Source organism: Bufo gargarizans, chromosome 5 (assembly GCF_014858855.1).
Source record: "Bufo gargarizans isolate SCDJY-AF-19 chromosome 5, ASM1485885v1, whole genome shotgun sequence".
Classification (NCBI taxonomy): Eukaryota; Metazoa; Chordata; class Amphibia; order Anura; family Bufonidae; genus Bufo; species Bufo gargarizans.
In genome coordinates this window covers 23,936,908-23,956,165 of record NC_058084.1, presented here as the reverse complement: position 1 = coordinate 23,956,165, position 19,258 = coordinate 23,936,908, and the positions used below count along the sequence as shown (strand labels likewise).

Here is a 19,258-nt window from a genome sequence, read left to right as displayed (position 1 = left end):
ACTTGGTGTATAATAAATATCTGACAGACCTGTACTCTGTTTCTTTTGTATGTAAGAGCAAAGGAGTATGTTACTTCTCTTCCGCTCTATTTTTGTATTGTATTGATTTATTCAATAAAAATTTTAAAAATAAAAAAAATAAAAATAAATTGTTGACTTGCATAAAGCTGGAAAGGGTTATAAAAGTATCTCCAAAAGCCTTGCTGTTCATCATTCCACGGTAAGACAAATTGTCTATAAATGGAGAAAGTTCAGCACTGCTGCTACTCTCCCTAGGAGTAGCCGTCCTGTAAAGATGACTGCAAGAGCACAGCGCAGCCTGCTCAATGAGGTGAAGAAGAATCCTAGAGTGTCAGCTAAAGACTTACAAAAGTCTCTGGTATATGCTAACATCCCTGTTAGCGAATCTTCTATATATAAATGGATTTCATGGGAGGATACCACAGTGGAAGCCACTGCTGTCCAATAGAAACATTGCTGCACGTTTACAGTTTACACAAGAGCACCTGGATGTTCCACAGCAGTACTGGCAAAATATTCTGTGACAGATGAAACTAAAGTTGAGTTGTTTTGAATAAACACAGAACACTATGTGTGGTGAAAAAGAGGCACAGCACACCAACATCAAAACCTCATCCCAACTGTGAAGTATGGTGGTTGGGGCATCATGGTTTGGGGCTGCTTTGCTGCATAAGGGCCTGGACGGATTGCTATAATTGAAGACAAATTTAATTCCCAAGTTTATCAAGACATTTTGCAGGAGAACTTAAGGCCACCTGTCCACCAGCTGAAGCTCAACAGAAGATGGATGTTGCAACAGGACAACGACCCAAAGCATAGAAGTAAATCAACAACAGAATTGCTTAAACAGAAGAAAATACGCCTTCTTGATTGGCTCAGTCAGAGTCCTGACCACAACCCGATTAAGATGCTGTGGCATGACCTCAAGAAAGCGATTCACAACAGACATCCCAAGAATATTGCTGAACTGAAACGGTTCTGTAAAGAGGAATGGTCAAGAATTACTCCTGACCGTTGTGCACGTCTGATCTGCAACTACAGGAAACGTTTGGTTGAAGTTATTGCTGCCAAATGAGGTTCAACCAGTTATTAAATCCAAGGGTTCACATACAGTCAGGTCCATAAATATTGGGACATCAACACAATTCTAACATGTTTGGCTCTATACACCACCACAATGGATTTGAGATGAAACAAACAAGATGTGCTGTAACTGCAGACTGTCAGCTTTAATTTGAGGGTATTTACATCAGGCGAACGGTGTAGGAATTACAACAGTTTGCATATGTGCCTCCCACTTTGTAAAGGACCAAAAGTAATGGGACAATTGGCTTCTCAGCTGTTCCATGGCCAGATGTGTGTTATTCCCTCATTATCCCAATTACAATGAGCAGATAAAAGGTCCAGAGGTCATTTCCAGTCTGCTATTTGCATTTGGAATCTGTTGCATTCAACTCTCAAGATGAGATCCAAAGAGCTGTCACTATCAGTGAAGCCATCATTAGGCTGAAAAAAACAAAACAAACCCATCAGAGAGATAGCAAAAACATTACGTGTGGCCAAAACAACAGTTTGGAACATTCTTAAAAAGAAGGAACGCACCGGTGAGCTCAGCAACACCAAAAGACCCGGAAGACCACGGAAAACAAGTGTGGTGGATGACTAAAGAATTCTTTCCCTGGTGAAGAAAACACCCTTTACAACAGTTGGCCAGATCAAGAGCACTCTCCAGGAGGTAGCTGTATGTGTGTCAAAGTCAACAATCAAGAGAAGACTTCACCAGAGTGAATACAGAGGGTTCACCACAAGATGTAGGCCAGAGCCTCAAAAACAGGAAGGCCAGATTAGAGTTTGCCAAATGACATCTAAAAAGCCTTCACAGTTTTGGAACAACATCCTATGGACAGATGAGACCAAGATCAACTTGTACCAGTGTGATGGGAAGAGAAGAGTATGGAGAAGGAAAGGAACTGCTCGTGATCCTAAGAATACCACCTCATCAGTGAAGCATGGTGGTGGTAGTGTCATAGCGTGGGCATGTATGGCTGCCAATGGAACTGCTTCTCTTGTATTTATTGATGATGTGACTGCTGACAAAAGCAGCACGGCGCTTCACAGTGCAGATGGACAATGATCCAAAGCATACTGCAAAAGCAACCAAATAGTTTTTTAAGGGAAAGAAGTGGAATGTTATGCAATGGCCGAGTCAATCACCAGACCTGAATCAGATTGAGCATTTCACTTGCTGAAGACAAAACTGAAGGGAAAATGCCCCAAGAACAAGCAGGAACTGAAGACAGTTGGAGTGGAGGCCTGGCAAAGCATCACCAGAGATGAAACCCAGCGTCTGGTGATGTCTATGCGTTCCAGACTTCAGGCTGTAACTGACGGCAAAGGATTTGCAACCAAGTATTAAAAAGTAAAAGTTTGATTTCTGATTATTATTTTGTCCCATTACTTTTGGTTCCTTAACAAGTGGGAGGCATAGATGCAACTGCTGTAATTCCTGCACCGTTCACCTGATGTGGGTGCAGATATCCACAAATTAAAGCTGACAGTCTGCAGGTAAAGCACATCTTGTTCATTTCATATCAAATCCATTGTGGTGGTGTATAGAGCCAAAAATGTCAGAATTATGTCCATGTCCCAATATTTATGGACCTGACTGTACTTTTCCCACCTGCACTGTGAATGTTTACATGGTGTGTTCAATAAAAACATGGTAACATGTAATTCTTTGTGTGTTATTAGGTTAAGCAGACTGTGATTGTCTATTGCTGTGACTTAGATGAAGATCAGATCACATTTTATGACCAATTTGTGCAGAAATCCATACCATTCCAAAGGGTTCACATACTTTTTCTAGCAAACTGTAAGTGTTGAAAGTGTAAAACAGGTTAAGGCCTCATGCACATGACCGTATGTATTGTGTGGTCCGCAAAAAACAGATCCGCAAAAAATACGGATGACATCCGTGTGCATTCTGTATTTTTCAGAATGGAACAGCTGGCCCTTCATAGAACAGTACTATCCTTGTCCGTAATGCGGAAAATAATAGAACATGGTCAATTTTTTTGGCGGAATGGAAATACGGACATAGGGAAACGGAATGCACAAGTTTTTTTTGCAGATCCATTGAAGTGAATGGTCCTGCATGTGGTCCGCAAAAAATAAATAAAAATGGAACGGACTGGAATAGAAAATACATTTGTCTGCAAAAGGCCGGTAATACATAGTTTATAACAGGTGCTGGTGTCTTCTACTAAAATGATCTTCCTACCTGCTTCACATAACTCCGGTCCTCCAGCCTCATCTTCCAGTTCAGGTTTTTTTTTCCTTCTCAAGCATGGGTATAGTCACCTGATCCTCTTCAGCCACGTAATATAAAAAAAATCCCCCTAAGGGCGCCTTCACACGCGGCAGACTTTGTGGCAGAAAATAATGAGGCTTGCAGAAATCCAGGGCCTTGCTGCACCATTCAAAAGAATGGAACTGATTTTCAGTCGCAGAATTTTCTGCCACAAAATCTGCTGTGTGTGAAGGCACCCGAAATCTACTAGCTGACATAAGCTTATTTACCAGGGTCATCGGCATGCATATATTTTTGCCTCAGATGTTGTACAATTGTTCGTTTTCTTCTGAAAAACCTGTTGCAAAGTTTCTACAATTAATAAGCGTATTTTCCAGCATCACTAGCGCCATGTATTCTTGATGTGTCCTATGTAGGGATGAGCGAACTCGAACTGTATAGTTCGGGTTCGTACCGAATTTTGGGGTGTCCGTGACACGGACCCGAACCCGGACATTTTCGTAAAAGTCCGGGTTCGGTGTTCGTCGCTTTCTTGGCGCTTTTGTGACGCTTTCTTGGCGCTTTTTGAAAGGCTGCAAAGCAGCCAATCAACAAGCGTCATACTACTTGCCCCAAGAGGCCGTCACAGCCATGCCTACTATTGGCATGGCTGTGATTGGCCAGAGCACCATGTGACCCAGCCTCTATTTAAGCTGGAGTCACATAGCGCCGCCCGTCACTCTGCTCTGATTAGCGTAGGGAGAGGTTGCGGATGCGACAGTAGGGCGAGATTAGGCAGATTAACTCCTCCAAAGGACTTCACTTGATTAATCGATCGATCTGCAGCTGTGCATCATTGAGCTGCTGATACTCAAATGCTCACTCACTGTTTTTAGGCTGCCCAGACCGTTTGTCAGTCACTTTTTTATGGGGTGATCGGCGGCCATTTTGTGTCTTGTGCGGTGCTGCGACCAAGTGCATCCAAGCTGCGACCAAGTGCATTTAATCCTCAATGGTGTGGTTGTTTTTTGGCTAAAGCCTACATCAGGGTGAAGCTGTCACACCAAGTGCATTTAACCAGCAATAGTCTGTTCATTTTTTGGCCATATACTAAATCAGGGGCAAGCTGCGCCTGTCACCAAGTGCATTTAACCCTCAATGGTGTGGTTGTTTTTTGGCTAAAGCCTACATCAGGGTGAAGCTGTCACACCAAGTGCATTTAACCAGCAATAGTCTGTTCATTTTTTGGCCATATACTACATCAGGGGCAAGCTGCGCCCGTCACCAAGTGCATTTAACCCTCAGTAGTGTGGTTGGTCAAGCTGTGACACCAAGTGCATTTAACCAGCAATAGTCTGTTCATTTTTTGGCCATATACTACATCAGGGGCAAGCTGCGCCCGTCACCAAGTGCATTTCACCAGCAATAGTGTGGTTATTTTTTGGCCATATCCCAGTCTAATTCTGTCACTAAATCCATACCGGTCACCCAGCGCCTAAATACTAGGCCTCAAATTTATATCCCGCTAAATCTCTCGTTACCGCTGTCCTGTTGTGGCTGGGAAAGTTATTTAGTGTCCGTCAAAGCACATTTTTTGTTCTGGGTTGAAGTACAATTCCCAATTTAGCAATTTCATAATTTAGTGGTTCCTGCTATATCAGAGCTATTTGAAATCTATCCCTAAAAGGGTATATAATATTCAAGGTGCACATAGGGTCATTCAGAATAACTTCACACACACGCTACTGTGCATTTCCAAGTCTAATTCTGTCACTAAATCCATACCGGTCACCCAGCGCCTAAATACTAGGCCTCAAATTTATATCCCGCTAAATCTCTCGTTACCGCTGTCCTGTTGTAGCTGGGAAAGTTATTTAGTGTCCTTCAAAGCACATTTTTTGTTCTGGGTTGAAGTACAATTCCCAATTTAGCAATTTCATAATTTAGTGGTTCCTGCTATATCAGAGCTATTTGAAATCTATCCCTAAAAGGGTATATAATATTCAAGGTGCACATAGGGTCATTCAGAATAACTTCACACACACGCTTCTGTGCATTTCCAAGTCTAATTCTGTCACTAAATCCATACCGGTCACCCAGCGCCTAAATACTAGGCCTCAAATTTATATCCCGCTAAATCTCTCGTTACCGCTGTCCTGTTGTAGCTGGGAAAGTTATTTAGTGTCCGTCAAAGCACATTTTTTGTTCTGGGTTGAAATACAATTCCCAATTTAGCAATTTCATAATTTAGTGGTTCCTGCTATATCAGAGCTATTTGAAATCTATCCCTAAAAGGGTATATAATATTCAAGGTGCACATAGGGTCATTCAGAATAACTTCACACACACGCTACTGTGCATTTCCAAGTCTAATTCTGTCACTAAATCCATACCGGTCACCCAGCGCCTAAATACTAGGCCTCAAATTTATATCCCGCTAAATCTCTCGTTACCGCTGTCCTGTTGAAGCTGGGAAAGTTATTTAGTGTCCGTCAAAGCACATTTTTTGTTCTGGGTTGAAGTACAATTCCCAATTTAGCAATTTCATAATTTAGTGGTTCCTGCTATATCAGAGCTATTTGAAATCTATCCCTAAAAGGGTATATAATATTCAAGGTGCACATTGGGTCATTCAGAATAACTTCACACACACGCTACTGTGCATTTCCAAGTCTAATTCTGTCACTAAATCCATACCGGTCACCCAGCGCCTAAATACTAGGCCTCAAATTTATATTCCGCTGAATTTGAATACAATACATTGGGCCAAATAATATATTTGTTGTTGTGGTGAACCATAACAATGAGAAAAACATCTAGTAAGGGACGCGGACGTGGACATGGTCGTGGTGGTATTAGTGGACCCTCTGGTGCTGGGAGAGGACGTGGCCGTTCTGCCACATCCACACGTCCTAGTGTACCAACTACCTCAGGTCCCAGTAGCCGCCAGAATTTACAGCGATATATGGTGGGGCCCAATGCCGTTCTAAGGATGGTAAGGCCTGAGCAGGTACAGGCATTAGTCAATTGGGTGGCCGACAGTGGATCCAGCACGTTCACATTATCTCCCACCCAGTCTTCTGCAGAAAGCGCACAGATGGCGCCTGAAAACCAACCCCATCAGTCTGTCACATCACCCCCATGCATACCAGGGAAACTGTCTCAGCCTCAAGTTATGCAGCAGTCTCTTATGGAATGAAGGTCGTGCCACTGACTTTCACAGTTCGGAGGAAGAGGCAGTGGTGAGACCGAGCCAACAGCGTAGCAAAAGAGGGAGCAGTGGGCAAAAGCAGAACACCCGCCGCCAAGAGACTCCGCCTGCTACTGACCGCCGCCATCTGGGACCGAGCACCCCAAAGGCAGCTTCAAGGAGTTCCCTGGCATGGCACTTCTTCAAACAATGTGCTGACGACAAGACCCGAGTGGTTTGCACGCTGTGCCATCAGAGTCTGAAGCGAGGCATTAACGTTCTGAACCTGAGCACAACCTGCATGACCAGGCACCTGCATGCAAAGCATGAACTGCAGTGGAGTAAACACCTTAAAACCAAGGAAGTCACTCAGGCTCCCCCTGCTACCTCTTCTGCTGCTGCCGCCTCGGCCTATTCTGCTGCTGCCGCCTCGGCCTCTTCCTCCGCCTCTGGAGGAACGTTGGCACCTGCCGCCCAGCAAACAGGGGATGTACCACCAACACCACCACCACCACCTCCGTCACCAAGCGTCTCAACCATGTCACACGCCAGCGTTCAGCTCTCCATCTCACAAACATTTGATAGAAAGCGTAAATTCCCACCTAGCCACCCTCGATCCCTGGCCCTGAATGCCAGCATTTCTAAACTACTGGCCTATGAAATGCTGTCATTTAGGCTGGTGGACACAGACAGCTTCAAACAGCTCATGTCGCTTGCTGTCCCACAGTATGTTGTTCCCAGCCGGCACTACTTCTCCAAGAGAGCCGTGCCTTCCCTGCACAACCATGTATCCGATAAAATCAAGTGTGCACTGCGCAACGCCATCTGTAGCAAGGTCCACCTAACCACAGATACGTGGACCAGTAAGCACGGCCAGGGACGCTATATCTCCCTAACTGCACACTGGGTAAATGTAGTGGCAGCTGGGCCCCAGGCGGAGAGCTGTTTGGCGCACGTCCTTCCGCCGCCAAGGATCGCAGGGCAACATTCTTTGCCTCCTGTTGCCACCTCCTCCTTCTCGGCTTCCTCCTCCTCTTCTTCCACCTGCTCATCCAGTCAGCCACACACCTTCACCACCAACTTCAGCACAGCCCGGGGTAAACGTCAGCAGGCCATTCTGAAACTCATATGTTTGGGGGACAGGCCCCACACCGCACAGGAGTTGTGGCGGGGTATTGAACAACAGACCGACGAGTGGTTGCTGCCGGTGAGCCTCAAGCCCGGCCTGGTGGTGTGTGATAATGGGCGAAATCTCGTTGCAGCTCTGGGACTAGCCAATTTGACGCACAACCCTTGCTTGGCGCATGTGCTGAATTTGGTGGTGCAGAAGTTCATTCACAACTACCCCGACATGTCAGAGCTGCTGCATAAAGTGCGGGCCGTCTGTTCGCGCTTCCGGCGTTCACATCCTGCTGCTGCTCGCCTGTCTGCGCTACAGCGTAACTTCCCGCTCACCGCCTCATATGCGACGTGCCCACCAGGTGGAACTCCACCTTGCACATGCTGGACAGACTGTGCGAGCAGCAGCAGGCCATAGTGGAGTTTCAGCTGCAGCACGCACGGGTCAGTCGCACTACAGAACAGCACCACTTCACCACCAATGACTGGGCCTCCATGCGAGACCTGTGTGCCCTGTTGCGCTGTTTCGAGTACTCCACCAACATGGCCAGTGGCGATGACACCGTTATCAGCGTTACAATACCACTTCTATGTCTCCTTGAGAAAACACTTAGGGCGATGATGGAAGAGGAGGTGGCCCAGGAGGAGGAGGAGGAGGAGGAGGAAGAGGGGTCATTTTTAGCACTTTCAGGCCAGTCTCTTCGAAGTGACTCAGAGGGAGGTTTTTGGCAACAGCAGAGGCCAGGTACAAATGTGGCCAGCCAGGGCCCACTACTGGAGGACGAGGAGGACGAGGATGAGGAGGAGGTGGAGGAGGATGAGGATGAAGCATGGTCACAGCGGGGTGGCACCCAACGCAGCTCGGGTCCATCACTGGTGCGTGGCTGGGGGGAAAGGCAGGACGATGACGATACGCCTCCCACAGAGGACAGCTTGTCCTTACCCCTGGGCAGCCTGGCACACATGAGCGACTACATGCTGCAGTGCCTGCGCAACGACAGCAGAGTTGCCCACATTTTAACCTGTGCGGACTACTGGGTTGCCACCCTGCTGGATCCACGCTACAAAGACAATGTGCCCACCTTACTTCCTGCACTGGAGCGTGATAGGAAGATGCGCGAGTACAAGCGCACGTTGGTAGACGCGCTACTGAGAGCATTCCCAAATGTCACAGGGGAACAAGTGGAAGCCCAAGGCCAAGGCAGAGGAGGAGCAAGAGGTCGCCAAGGCAGCTGTGTCACGGCCAGCTCCTCTGAGGGCAGGGTTAGCATGGCAGAGATGTGGAAAACTTTTGTCAACACGCCACAGCTAACTGCACCACCACCTGATACGCAACGTGTTAGCAGGAGGCAACATTTCACTAACATGGTGGAACAGTACGTGTGCACACCCCTCCACGTACTGACTGATGGTTCGGCCCCATTCAACTTCTGGGTCTCTAAATTGTCCACGTGGCCAGAGCTAGCCTTTTATGCCTTGGAGGTGCTGGCCTGCCCGGCAGCCAGCGTTTTGTCTGAACGTGTATTCAGCACGGCAGGGGGCGTCATTACAGACAAACGCAGCCGCCTGTCTACAGCCAATGTGGACAAGCTGACGTTCATAAAAATGAACCAGGCATGGATCCCACAGGACCTGTCCGTCCCTTGTCCAGATTAGACATTAACTACCTCCCCATAACCATATATTATTGGACTCCAGGGCACTTCCTCATTCAATCCTATTTTTATTTTCATTTTACCATTATATTGCGAGGCTACCCAAAGTTGAATGAACCTCTCCTCTGCCTGTGTGCTAGGCCTAAATATATGCCAATGGACTGTTGCAGTGGTGGCTGACGTGAAGCCTCATTCTCTGCTATGACATGCAGACTAATTCTCTGCTGACATGAAGCCAGATTGTCTGTTACGGGACCTCTCTCCTCTGCCTGGGTGCTGGGCCTAAATTTATGACAATGGACTGTTGCAGTGGTGGCTGACGTGAAGCCTGATTCTCTGCTATGACATGCAGACTGATTCTCTGCTGACATGAAGCCAGATCCTCTGTTACGGGACCTCTCTCCTCTGCCTGGGTGCTAGGCCTAAATATATGCCAATGGACTGTTGCAGTGGTGGCTGACGTGAAGCCTCATTCTCTGCTATGACATGCAGACTAATTCTCTGCTGACATGAAGCCAGATTGTCTGTTACGGGACCTCTCTCCTCTGCCTGGGTGCTGGGCCTAAATTTATGACAATGGACTGTTGCAGTGGTGGCTGACGTGAAGCCTGATTCTCTGCTATGACATGCAGACTGATTCTCTGCTGACATGAAGCCAGATCCTCTGTTACGGGACCTCTCTCCTCTGCCTGGGTGCTGGGCCTAAATTTATGAAAATGGACTGTTGCAGTGGTGGGTGACGTGAAGCCTCATTCTCTGCTATGACATGCAGACTGATTCTCTGCTGTCATGAAGCCAGATTGTCTGTTACGGGACCTCTCTGCTCTGCCTGTGTGCTAGGCCTAAATATATGCCAATGGACTGTTGCAGTGGTGGGTGACGTGAAGCCTCATTCTCTGCTATGACATGCAGACTGATTCTCTGCTGTCATGAAGCCAGATTGTCTGTTACGGGACCTCTCTCCTCTGCCAGTGTGCTAGGCCTAAATATATGCCAATGGATTGTTGCAGTGGTGGCTGACGTGAAGCCTGATTCTCTGCTATGACATGCAGACTGATTCTCTGCTGACATGAAGCCAGATTGTCTGTTACGGGACCTCTCTCCTCTGCCTGGGTGCTAGGCCTAAATATATGCCAATGGACTGTTGCAGTGGTGGCTGACGTGAAGCCTGATTCTCTGCTATGACATGCAGACTGATTCTCTGCTGACATGAAGCCAGATCCTCTGTTACGGGACCTCTCTCCTCTGCCTGGGTGCTGGGCCTAAATTTATGACAATGGACTGTTGCAGTGGTGGCTGACGTGAAGCCTGATTCTCTGCTATGACATGAAGACTGATTCTCTGCTGACATGAAGCCAGATTGTCTGTTACGGGACCTCTCTCCTCTGCCTGGGTGCCGGGGCCTAAATATCTGAGAATGGACTGTTCCAGTGGTGGGTGACGGGAAGCCAGATTCTCTGCTATGGAACCTCTCTCCAATTGATTTTGGTTAATTTTTATTTATTTAATTTTTATTTTAATTTATTTCCCTATCCACATTTGTTTGCAGGGGATTTACCTACATGTTGCTGCCTTTTGCAGCCCTCTAGCCCTTTCCTGGGCTGTTTTACAGCCGTTTTAGTGCCGAAAAGTTCGGGTCCCCATTGACTTCAATGGGGTTCGGGTTCGGGACGAAGTTCGGATCGGGTTCGGATCCCGAACCCGAACATTTCCGGGATGTTCGGCCGAACTTCTCGAACCCGAACATCCAGGTGTTCGCTCAACTCTAGTCCTATGTCCAATTGTGCATTTGAAAGTATTTGGAAGTATTTTGTTATAAAGTCCTATTTACAGTGCCTTAAAAAAGTATTCATACCCCTTCAACTTTTCCAATTTTTTTTTACTTTACACCCGCAAACTTAAAGGTTGTTTATTGGGATTGTATGTGATAGAACAACACAAAGTAGCAGGTACAGTATGTGCGAAGTGGAAAGAAAATGATACATGGCTTTCATAATTTTTTATAAATAAAAGTGTTGTGTGCCTTTTTATTCAGCCCCTCTTAGTCAATAATTTGTAGGACCACCTTTCAACTACAAGTCTTTTGGGGTATATCTCTACCAGCTTTGCACATTAAGAGGCTTAGTCAGATTAGATGGAAGGCGTCTGTAAAGAGCAATTTTCAGGTCTTGCCACAGATTCTAAATGGGATTTAGGTCTGGACTGTGACTGGGCAATTCTAACACATGAATAAGCTTTGATCTAAACCCTTCCATTGTAGCTCTGGCTGGATGTTTAGGGATGTTGTCCTGCCAGAAGATGAACCTCCACCCCAGTCTCAAGTCTTTTGCAGCCTCTGCCAGATTTTCCTCCAGGATTGCCCTGTATTTACCGCCATCCATCTTCCCATCAACTCTGACTAGCTTCCCTGTCGCTACTGAAGAAAAGCTTCCCCCCAGCATGATGTTGCCACCAACATGTTTCACGGTGAGTTCAGGGGGATGTGCAGTGTTAGTTTTCCGCCACACATAGCGTTTTGCATTTTGGCCAAAAAGTTCCACTTTGGTCTCATCTGAGCAGGGCACCTTCTTCAACATGTTTGCTGTGTCCCCTACATGACATGTGGAAAACTGCAAATGGGACTTCTTATCTCTTTTTTTCAAAAACATAAAGGCCAGATTTGTGGAGTACGTACACGACGAATAGTTGTCCTGTGGACAGATTCTCCTACCTGAGCTGTGGATCTCTGCAGCTCTTCCAGAGTGATCTTGGGCCTCTTTGCTTCTTCTCTCCTTGCCTGGGCTGTCAGATTAGGTGGACGGCCAGGTCTTGGTAGGTTTGCAGTTGTGCCATACTCCTTCCATTTTCGGACCTAAACCTGCTTTACACTTCTCCACAACTTTATCCCTGGCCTGTCTGGTGTGCTCCTTGGTTTTCAAGATGCTGTTTGATCACTAATGTTCTCTAACAAACCTCTGAGGCCTTCACAGAACAGCTGGAGTTATACTGAGAAGACATTACACACAGGAGAAGTCTATTTACTAATTAGGTAGGTGACTTCTGAAGGCAATTGGTCACACTGGATTTTATTTACGGGTATCAGAGTACAGGGTGGCTGCACACCACACTTTCCAGATTTTTATTTATTAAATATTTTGAAAACCAATTATTTTCTTTTCACTTCACAAATACTTGATACATTGTGTTCGTCTATCACATCACATAAAATCTCAATAAAATAGTTTGTGGGTGTAATGTGGAAAGTAAATGGGGTATTAGGGTACTTTCACACTTGCGTTAAACTTTTACAGTATTGATTTCCATCCTAGGGGCTCAATACTAAGGCATTCTGAATGGAAAGCAATCCGTTCAGGATGCATCAGGATGTCTTCAATTCAGTCACTGTACGTTTTTTGGAAGGCGAAAATACCACAGCATGCTGCAGTATTTTCTCCATCCAAAATTCCGGAACACTTGCCGGAATGCCAGATCCCGCATTATTTTACATTGAAATGCATTAATGCAGGATCCGGTTCCTAGTGTTAAAAAAATTGCTGAAAATTGTGTTTTTGTAATAACAAAATGAAATCTTGTCTTCCCCAAAAAACGAGACTTAAGAGGAGAGATTTAATGAACAATTTAAAATGGCCACAAGCAACCTGTCCTAAGATGGAAGCCTCCACTTGCAAATCTGCCTAGGGGCAAGGGAGAGGGGCCTCAATACACTGCACTCTTTGAAAGATGTAGGGTGTAGGCTTTTCTGCATGTAATAAACACATTAAGCTAATATGTTTAAAAGGGTTTTCAAAGATTTTTATACAGATAAACTGTCCTCTGGATAGGTCATCAGTATCTGATCGGGATCTGACACCCGCGCTGTTTGAGAAGGTGCCGGCACTCACTGTAGTGCTACGGCCTTCTCTCTGCTCACCAAGCAGAGCACAGACTGTTGTATAGTGGCCATGCTTGGTATCGTGCCCAGCCCCATTCACTTCTAGGAGGCTGAGCTGCTCCTAGGCCACGCGACCCATGAATGTGACGTCACATGGCCAAGAGAAAGCAGAGAGAAGGCTGAGGTGCTCATAGGAGTGCCAGTGCCTTCTCAAACAGCTGATCTGCGGGGGGCCCAGGTCTCGGACCCTCATCAATCAGATACTGATCACCTATCCCCTTTAAATACCCCTTTAATGACATAAACCCCTTTAATAAATTCAACCTGAATTAGGAGTGCTCCACTTGCCTGAAAAGTAGTGTACAGTATGAGTATGACACTAAGGTCTCCAAGAACAAAAATGTACACTGCTGGTGATGCTGAAAAGTGTGCTTATTGCACTAGAGAGGAGTGAACCAGTCGAGATTCGTTTTGGATCAGGTTCCCCAACTTTTTGAAAAAGTTTGGTTCGGGCCTTAATCGATTTGGGCCAAACTGAAGCTGCTCCAATTTCCTTGAAAGTTGGTATATAACCCTCCTCCGCCTTCTAGAACTAGAATTTTTTAGCAAAACATGTTATCTCTTTACATTTATTTGTAATGATTTTTTTCCCCCTCCCCAAGCTCTGGATTTCAATGAAAGCAATAGTAAATGATGTCTGAGTGACCCGGACATGCATAAATAGAGCTATAGTGTGGGCCCAATACTACCCATGTCTGCATTCAGTCTTGGGCCCACACTATAGCTGTATTTACTCTGGCCACACTCTAGTAAACATGTATACAGGCCTTGACCTGCACTTTCCCTTTTCTCTATGTACTAGGTTTTATTTTGCCTCTTTTTTTCATTTAGCTTTCCCCATATAACAGACCCACTATACTACAGCTTGCTAAAATTCCTCTGCTCATTAATAATGTGCTTTTGTTTTTTTTTGTGACTCTTGTGACCAAGGCCTGTCATTGACCGAAATATAAAGATTCAGTCACTTACTCTTATACTATATGGAGGATATGTCACAATAACATAATTTTTATTTGCATATAAGCTTTGAGTGTGCGCTGGTATTTTCTTACTAATTATATGTAAATACACACGGTGTTATGGGATAAAAAAAAAGGATCCTTGGGGAACAGGATGGTTGAAAAGTAGCATTAGTGGAATGATACAGGCCGCAGTAGAAGCCATACAGAGCGTGATGGTAGGCAGGCAGGCAGACAGATGGCAAGAGTGGCAAGATGGCAACGGGAGCAAGGAGAGGTCTATTGATCGCATGGAGCCTGACTGGACTGTGACAAAATTTCTGTATTAATACAGTAATCATGTACATATGCCGCCTCATTAAATTTACCCCCCCCAAAAAAAAAAAAAAATCTAATTTTCAACCGTGTTTACCCAGCCCAAAAAAAATTATGTTTTAAATTACAACTGCGTTAAACTCTCCACCCAGCAAAAAAATATAAAAAATCCAAAGTAATGTTTTGGACACTAGTGGAGGACAACTTTGTCCTTTTGGGTGACACTACGCCCCCCTCGATTATGAAAACCCTCTCCAAGATGACACTGGAGCAGGGCAAGAAAGAAGAAAGAGAGAGTGCAGTGCCGCTTCGGGCCACTGTTACAGTCTGCCTGCCCAAAAGATCCATGTGGACAGGGAACTGGGTATGCATCAGAGACTGGCCATAGTTTTGGTAGGCTTGAACCTGGGCGTTGAGGTTGGAGAAGTCCAATTTATGCATGAGATATCCAATAGTGATGAGCGGCAGAGGCAATATTCAAATTCACAATATTTTACAAATATTTTGTAGAATATTTTGTCATATATTCGCGCATTCGAAAAATCGTGATTATTTCCTTGATTGTGAAAGTCGGCAATGTAATATCCACATAATGCACGTGCAATACAGGCGTGGGTCACTTTTACTACATTTTTCAAGCTTCTAGAAGTTTCCTGAGACTGGAGAAAATGGTCGGCACGGCAGAACATTACAATAGCTTTATATGCAGATAGAGTGCTCCAATATATTTGCGATTGTGCTAATCAGCACTAATGATGCAAATATTATTGTTGTGACATCACAGCACTGTCTGTAACATGTATGTATGGACAGCAGAACCTATCAGCTACACTATATCAGGATATAACCTGCACTAACTATCTCAATCTAACTATTTATATTATAATATATATAAATATATAAGCTAACTAACTAAATATCTAATGTAATGAGTGGAAAGCACAGAGCACAGCTGTGAATGTGCGGAGATCTGCCAGGCTGGCAGCACATGTCTGACTCTTCTCTTTGTTTTGGTTTGGGTTTGAGCTGGATCCACCTTCCCTCAGGTGTACTGGGTTGATTGTTAGCGAGGCTATTTATTCCTCCTTCTCCCAGTGGCCTGTGCGGGTTATAGTTCATTCCTGTGGGCTTTGGATGTGTTGTGGATCGTCTTCTCCAGCTCAGCTCAAGATAAGTCCTCTCTGTTTCTTCCCTTGGTGTCTTTTATCTAGGCCTCTAGGGAGACGCTTGCTTCCTCCCGTTTGAAGAAGCAGGTCGCCTCTTCCCCTTTCCCTACTGCTCAGGGTTTTCCCAGGGTATATAGACTTAGGCAAGAAAGCATGTGCATATCCACCATAATTGTATGCACATGTGCACAGCAGTATAGGGAAAACCTTAGGGATCGCTAGGAGGTGGCCCTTTTCTCCCTAGCTTTTGGGCCTAGTCAATTGTTCAGTTTTTTTTCCTGTGTTTGGTTATTTCCCTGCTTACCTACCTACCGTGACAACAGCAATGACACTGCTCTCTCTCTCAAAACTTTAAAAAAGTGTATAAAATGGCCGCTGGGGAGGTTCTTATATAGTAAGGGGTAGGCAGCTTTCCAATTGGTTACTAGGGATTTTGCTAAGATCAGTCAAAGACATTGCAGCCTTCTCATTGGCCACAAGCAGGAAGCAGGGAGGGATCATCTGTTCAGATGGAAAAGAAAATTGAATATTCAAAAATACAAATATATATCACTATATTCTAAATATTCAAGAATTCTCAAAGTGACGATTCGAATATTCGCGCCCAACACTAATAGCCAATATGATTGTCTATAGGATGATGGGAGTCTCACATTAAAAGCTGTCGTGGATGGTGAGATATGGAGCCTGAAAGTCAAAAGTTCAAAACATTGTTACCCTTTAGCTCGTCAGTGTATATGTAAGGAGCCAACATGAGGACCCAGTTTCTTCAGACTCTTTATCCTGTATTGTTGCTTTGCAAAGTTTTGAGAACTCCTTATTTTCACTCCTCTATTATTCTGCATTTCTTCATTTAGTTCACACCTTAAAAACTTCTAACTACATGGCCAGTGATGTTCATACCTTGTATCTCTGGATAATGGGCCATGAGCACCAGGCTGAATTTTAGGGTAGAAGTCGTTGTATGAGTTGCTGCTGCTAATAGTCCTGTAACTATTGCAAGGAGACTAGTGTCACAGAAATCTGGATCCATCTCATGTTCCACCTGAGGAAGCAAAAAACATTGTCAGGAATGTGATGATTATGTTGGATATGTCTTTATTATGGTGTACATGACAGGTAAGCTATGCTTTTCTTCACCACCAAGATCAGCACCAGGCAAACCTAAGCAGGTACCAGAACATGCTTGGCTATAATGACCATTGGTGATATGGCTAAACATGCTTTGGGCTTGTCCATCTGAGGCTGGGGTAGATAAAAGGCTTGTGGTTTATGATCACTTTTTTGTACATTTTCTTTTTACTCTTTTTAAAGATATTAACAAAAAACAACACGTTTATAGATGGTACATAAATCTTTTGGAATCTGGCATCTAAATAAAATAAAGCCAACCAAACTGTGTCGGACCTCTCATGAGAAAGCGTAGAAAGGGATGTAGTCTAATAACTCAGAGAAGTGTCCAAGAAAATCATCATCCAGATATATAGCATCCAAAGCCATTGTTAGAACCCAGAAACTTAAAATGTCAGAAGTAGAAAAATAGGAGGAAAACAGAGAAGGCAGAGAAAGAGGGGGGGGGGGGGGGGGGGCGATCGAAAGAGAGGTGCACTATTGTAGCAGGAAATCAACTCTAGATAATCAAATCAACAATATAATTTCATGTGCCAAGTAGACGGTTAGGGAGTTTGTGCTTAGATGACATGTAAAAAGCGTAAATAAAGGACAAGAAAGGCCTCATGCACACGACCGTTTTTTTATTCCGTGTCCGTTGTTCGGTTTTTCGTGATTTCCTGCGGACCCTTTGACTTTCAATGATTCCATTAAAAACTCGGCTAATGCACCGTTTGTCATCCGCGTCCGTGATCCTTGGTTCCAGTCCGTCAAAAAATATAACCTGTCCTATTTTTTTCACGTAAAACGGTTTGCGGACCCATTCAAGTTAGTGGGACCGTGAAAAAACGCGGAGGCACACAAGATTGTCATCCATGTCCGCGCATCCGCGTCCATTTTTTTCCTATCATTTGCATGGCAAACTTGACTTAGACTTTTTTTTTACTTTCCTTCATGCCTGGTGAGCCTCCAAAAATAAAGGAAGACACACGGAAACAAAAACGGACACGGATCACAGAACAACGGAACCACATTTTGCGGACCGATAATGTGTCTTGTGCATCAGGCCAAACTTTTACCAGGGCTTTTAACTTCTGCCATTATACCATGTACCAGGCGCACAGACTTCTTGTGGGTTTGAATTTGCTTTGTGGTATTCAGTGCCGGATCTTGTTGTCACTGTTCCAGCAAATGCTTGGGATATTTGGGCTAAGCATGTACAGGAACATAGTGATTTTATATGCTTTTGTTAATAACTTATAAATGTTCTCTTGAATTTGTATACAATGGTTAAACCTATGGGGGTTATTCAGGATAAAGGCTTTTTCACCTTGCCAGAGAGAGGTCTGTAACTATTCCCAATAATATTGGAGTGAGAAGATAAGCCTAGTGGTAGAGGACGCAAACAGAATTAGCAATGTTCGCATCATTAACCTGTTCCGGACACATGACGTACCGGTATGGCATGTTGTCCTGGTACTTAAGGACACATGACGTACCGGTGCGTCATGTGTATTTCCGATCACTGCCGCACAGCATCGGAACCCAGAGCCTGCTCAAATCATTGAGCAGGCACCTTGGGTCAATGCGCCGGGGGGTCCTGTGACACCCCCCCCCCCACCCGTGTCGGCGATCGCAGCAAACTGCAGGTCAATTCATTCCAGAACAGGATGGTGATCGGTAGTGTGATAATACACCACCAATCACCATCCTGCGATCCTGAGAGGTGATGTGACATCACCTCTCAGGATCGGCTCTGATTGGTCGGCTGCAGGGGCGGGCAGTTCAAATTACTGCAGTGCTCCTCTCTTCCTCCTTTTCAGTCCGGAAGCCGTAGATCTCAGAGCCAGAATCCCCATCTGTGCAAGGATCATCAGCCAGCACCCCATCTGTGCCCCAGCACCCCAAGCAAGACCCAGGTATTTAGGGAAAGGTTAGTGAAAGGTTAGGTTAGGCAGGGATAAACAGGGAAAGTTAGTGAGAAAAAAAAATAAAAAAAATTGTTGCATCACCCTAAATCGGGTGTCTGGGGTCCACAGCACAGCTGTGTGACCCTAGACCCCCCAGGGGTGCTGCAGCTTTCCCCCCTCCCCCCACAACTTTTTTTGGGGTGCAAGCATTTTTTTCTTCTTGCGTATGCTGACTTCGATCAATTTGGGGCCAAATTTGTACAGGCCTTTATACCTGGAAGGGAGGTCGCGGTTGATGAGTCTCTCATTGGTTTCAAGGGGAGACTCATTTTCCGCCAGTATGTTCCCTCTAAGTGGGCGAGGTATGGCATGAAGCTGTACAAACTTTGTGAGAGTACCTCAGGGTACACTTACAAGTTTTGTGTGTACGAGGGACGAGATTCCCTTATTCAACCCCCAGAATGTCCCCCCACTCTGGGTGTTAGCGGGAAACTTGTGTGGGACCTTATGCACCCACTGCTAGATAAGGGTTACACCTGTACGTGGATAACGTTTATACTAGTATCCCCTTGTTTCAGTCCCTCGCCGCTAGA

At 45.2% G+C, this 19,258-nt stretch overlaps 1 protein-coding gene across 3 annotated transcripts in view; it reads right to left on the bottom strand.

Annotated features, from left to right (window-relative positions):
* LOC122939424 (cytochrome P450 2C29-like) overlaps positions 1–19,258 on the bottom strand; it is a 298,684-nt gene that overhangs the window by 46,580 nt on the left and 232,846 nt on the right. For all 3 annotated transcript variants that reach the window (XM_044295488.1, XM_044295489.1, XM_044295490.1), the window contains one exon: positions 16,549–16,690. In XM_044295488.1, the coding sequence (XP_044151423.1) occupies positions 16,549–16,690 (142 nt within the window). The remainder of the gene's footprint in view (positions 1–16,548; positions 16,691–19,258) is intronic.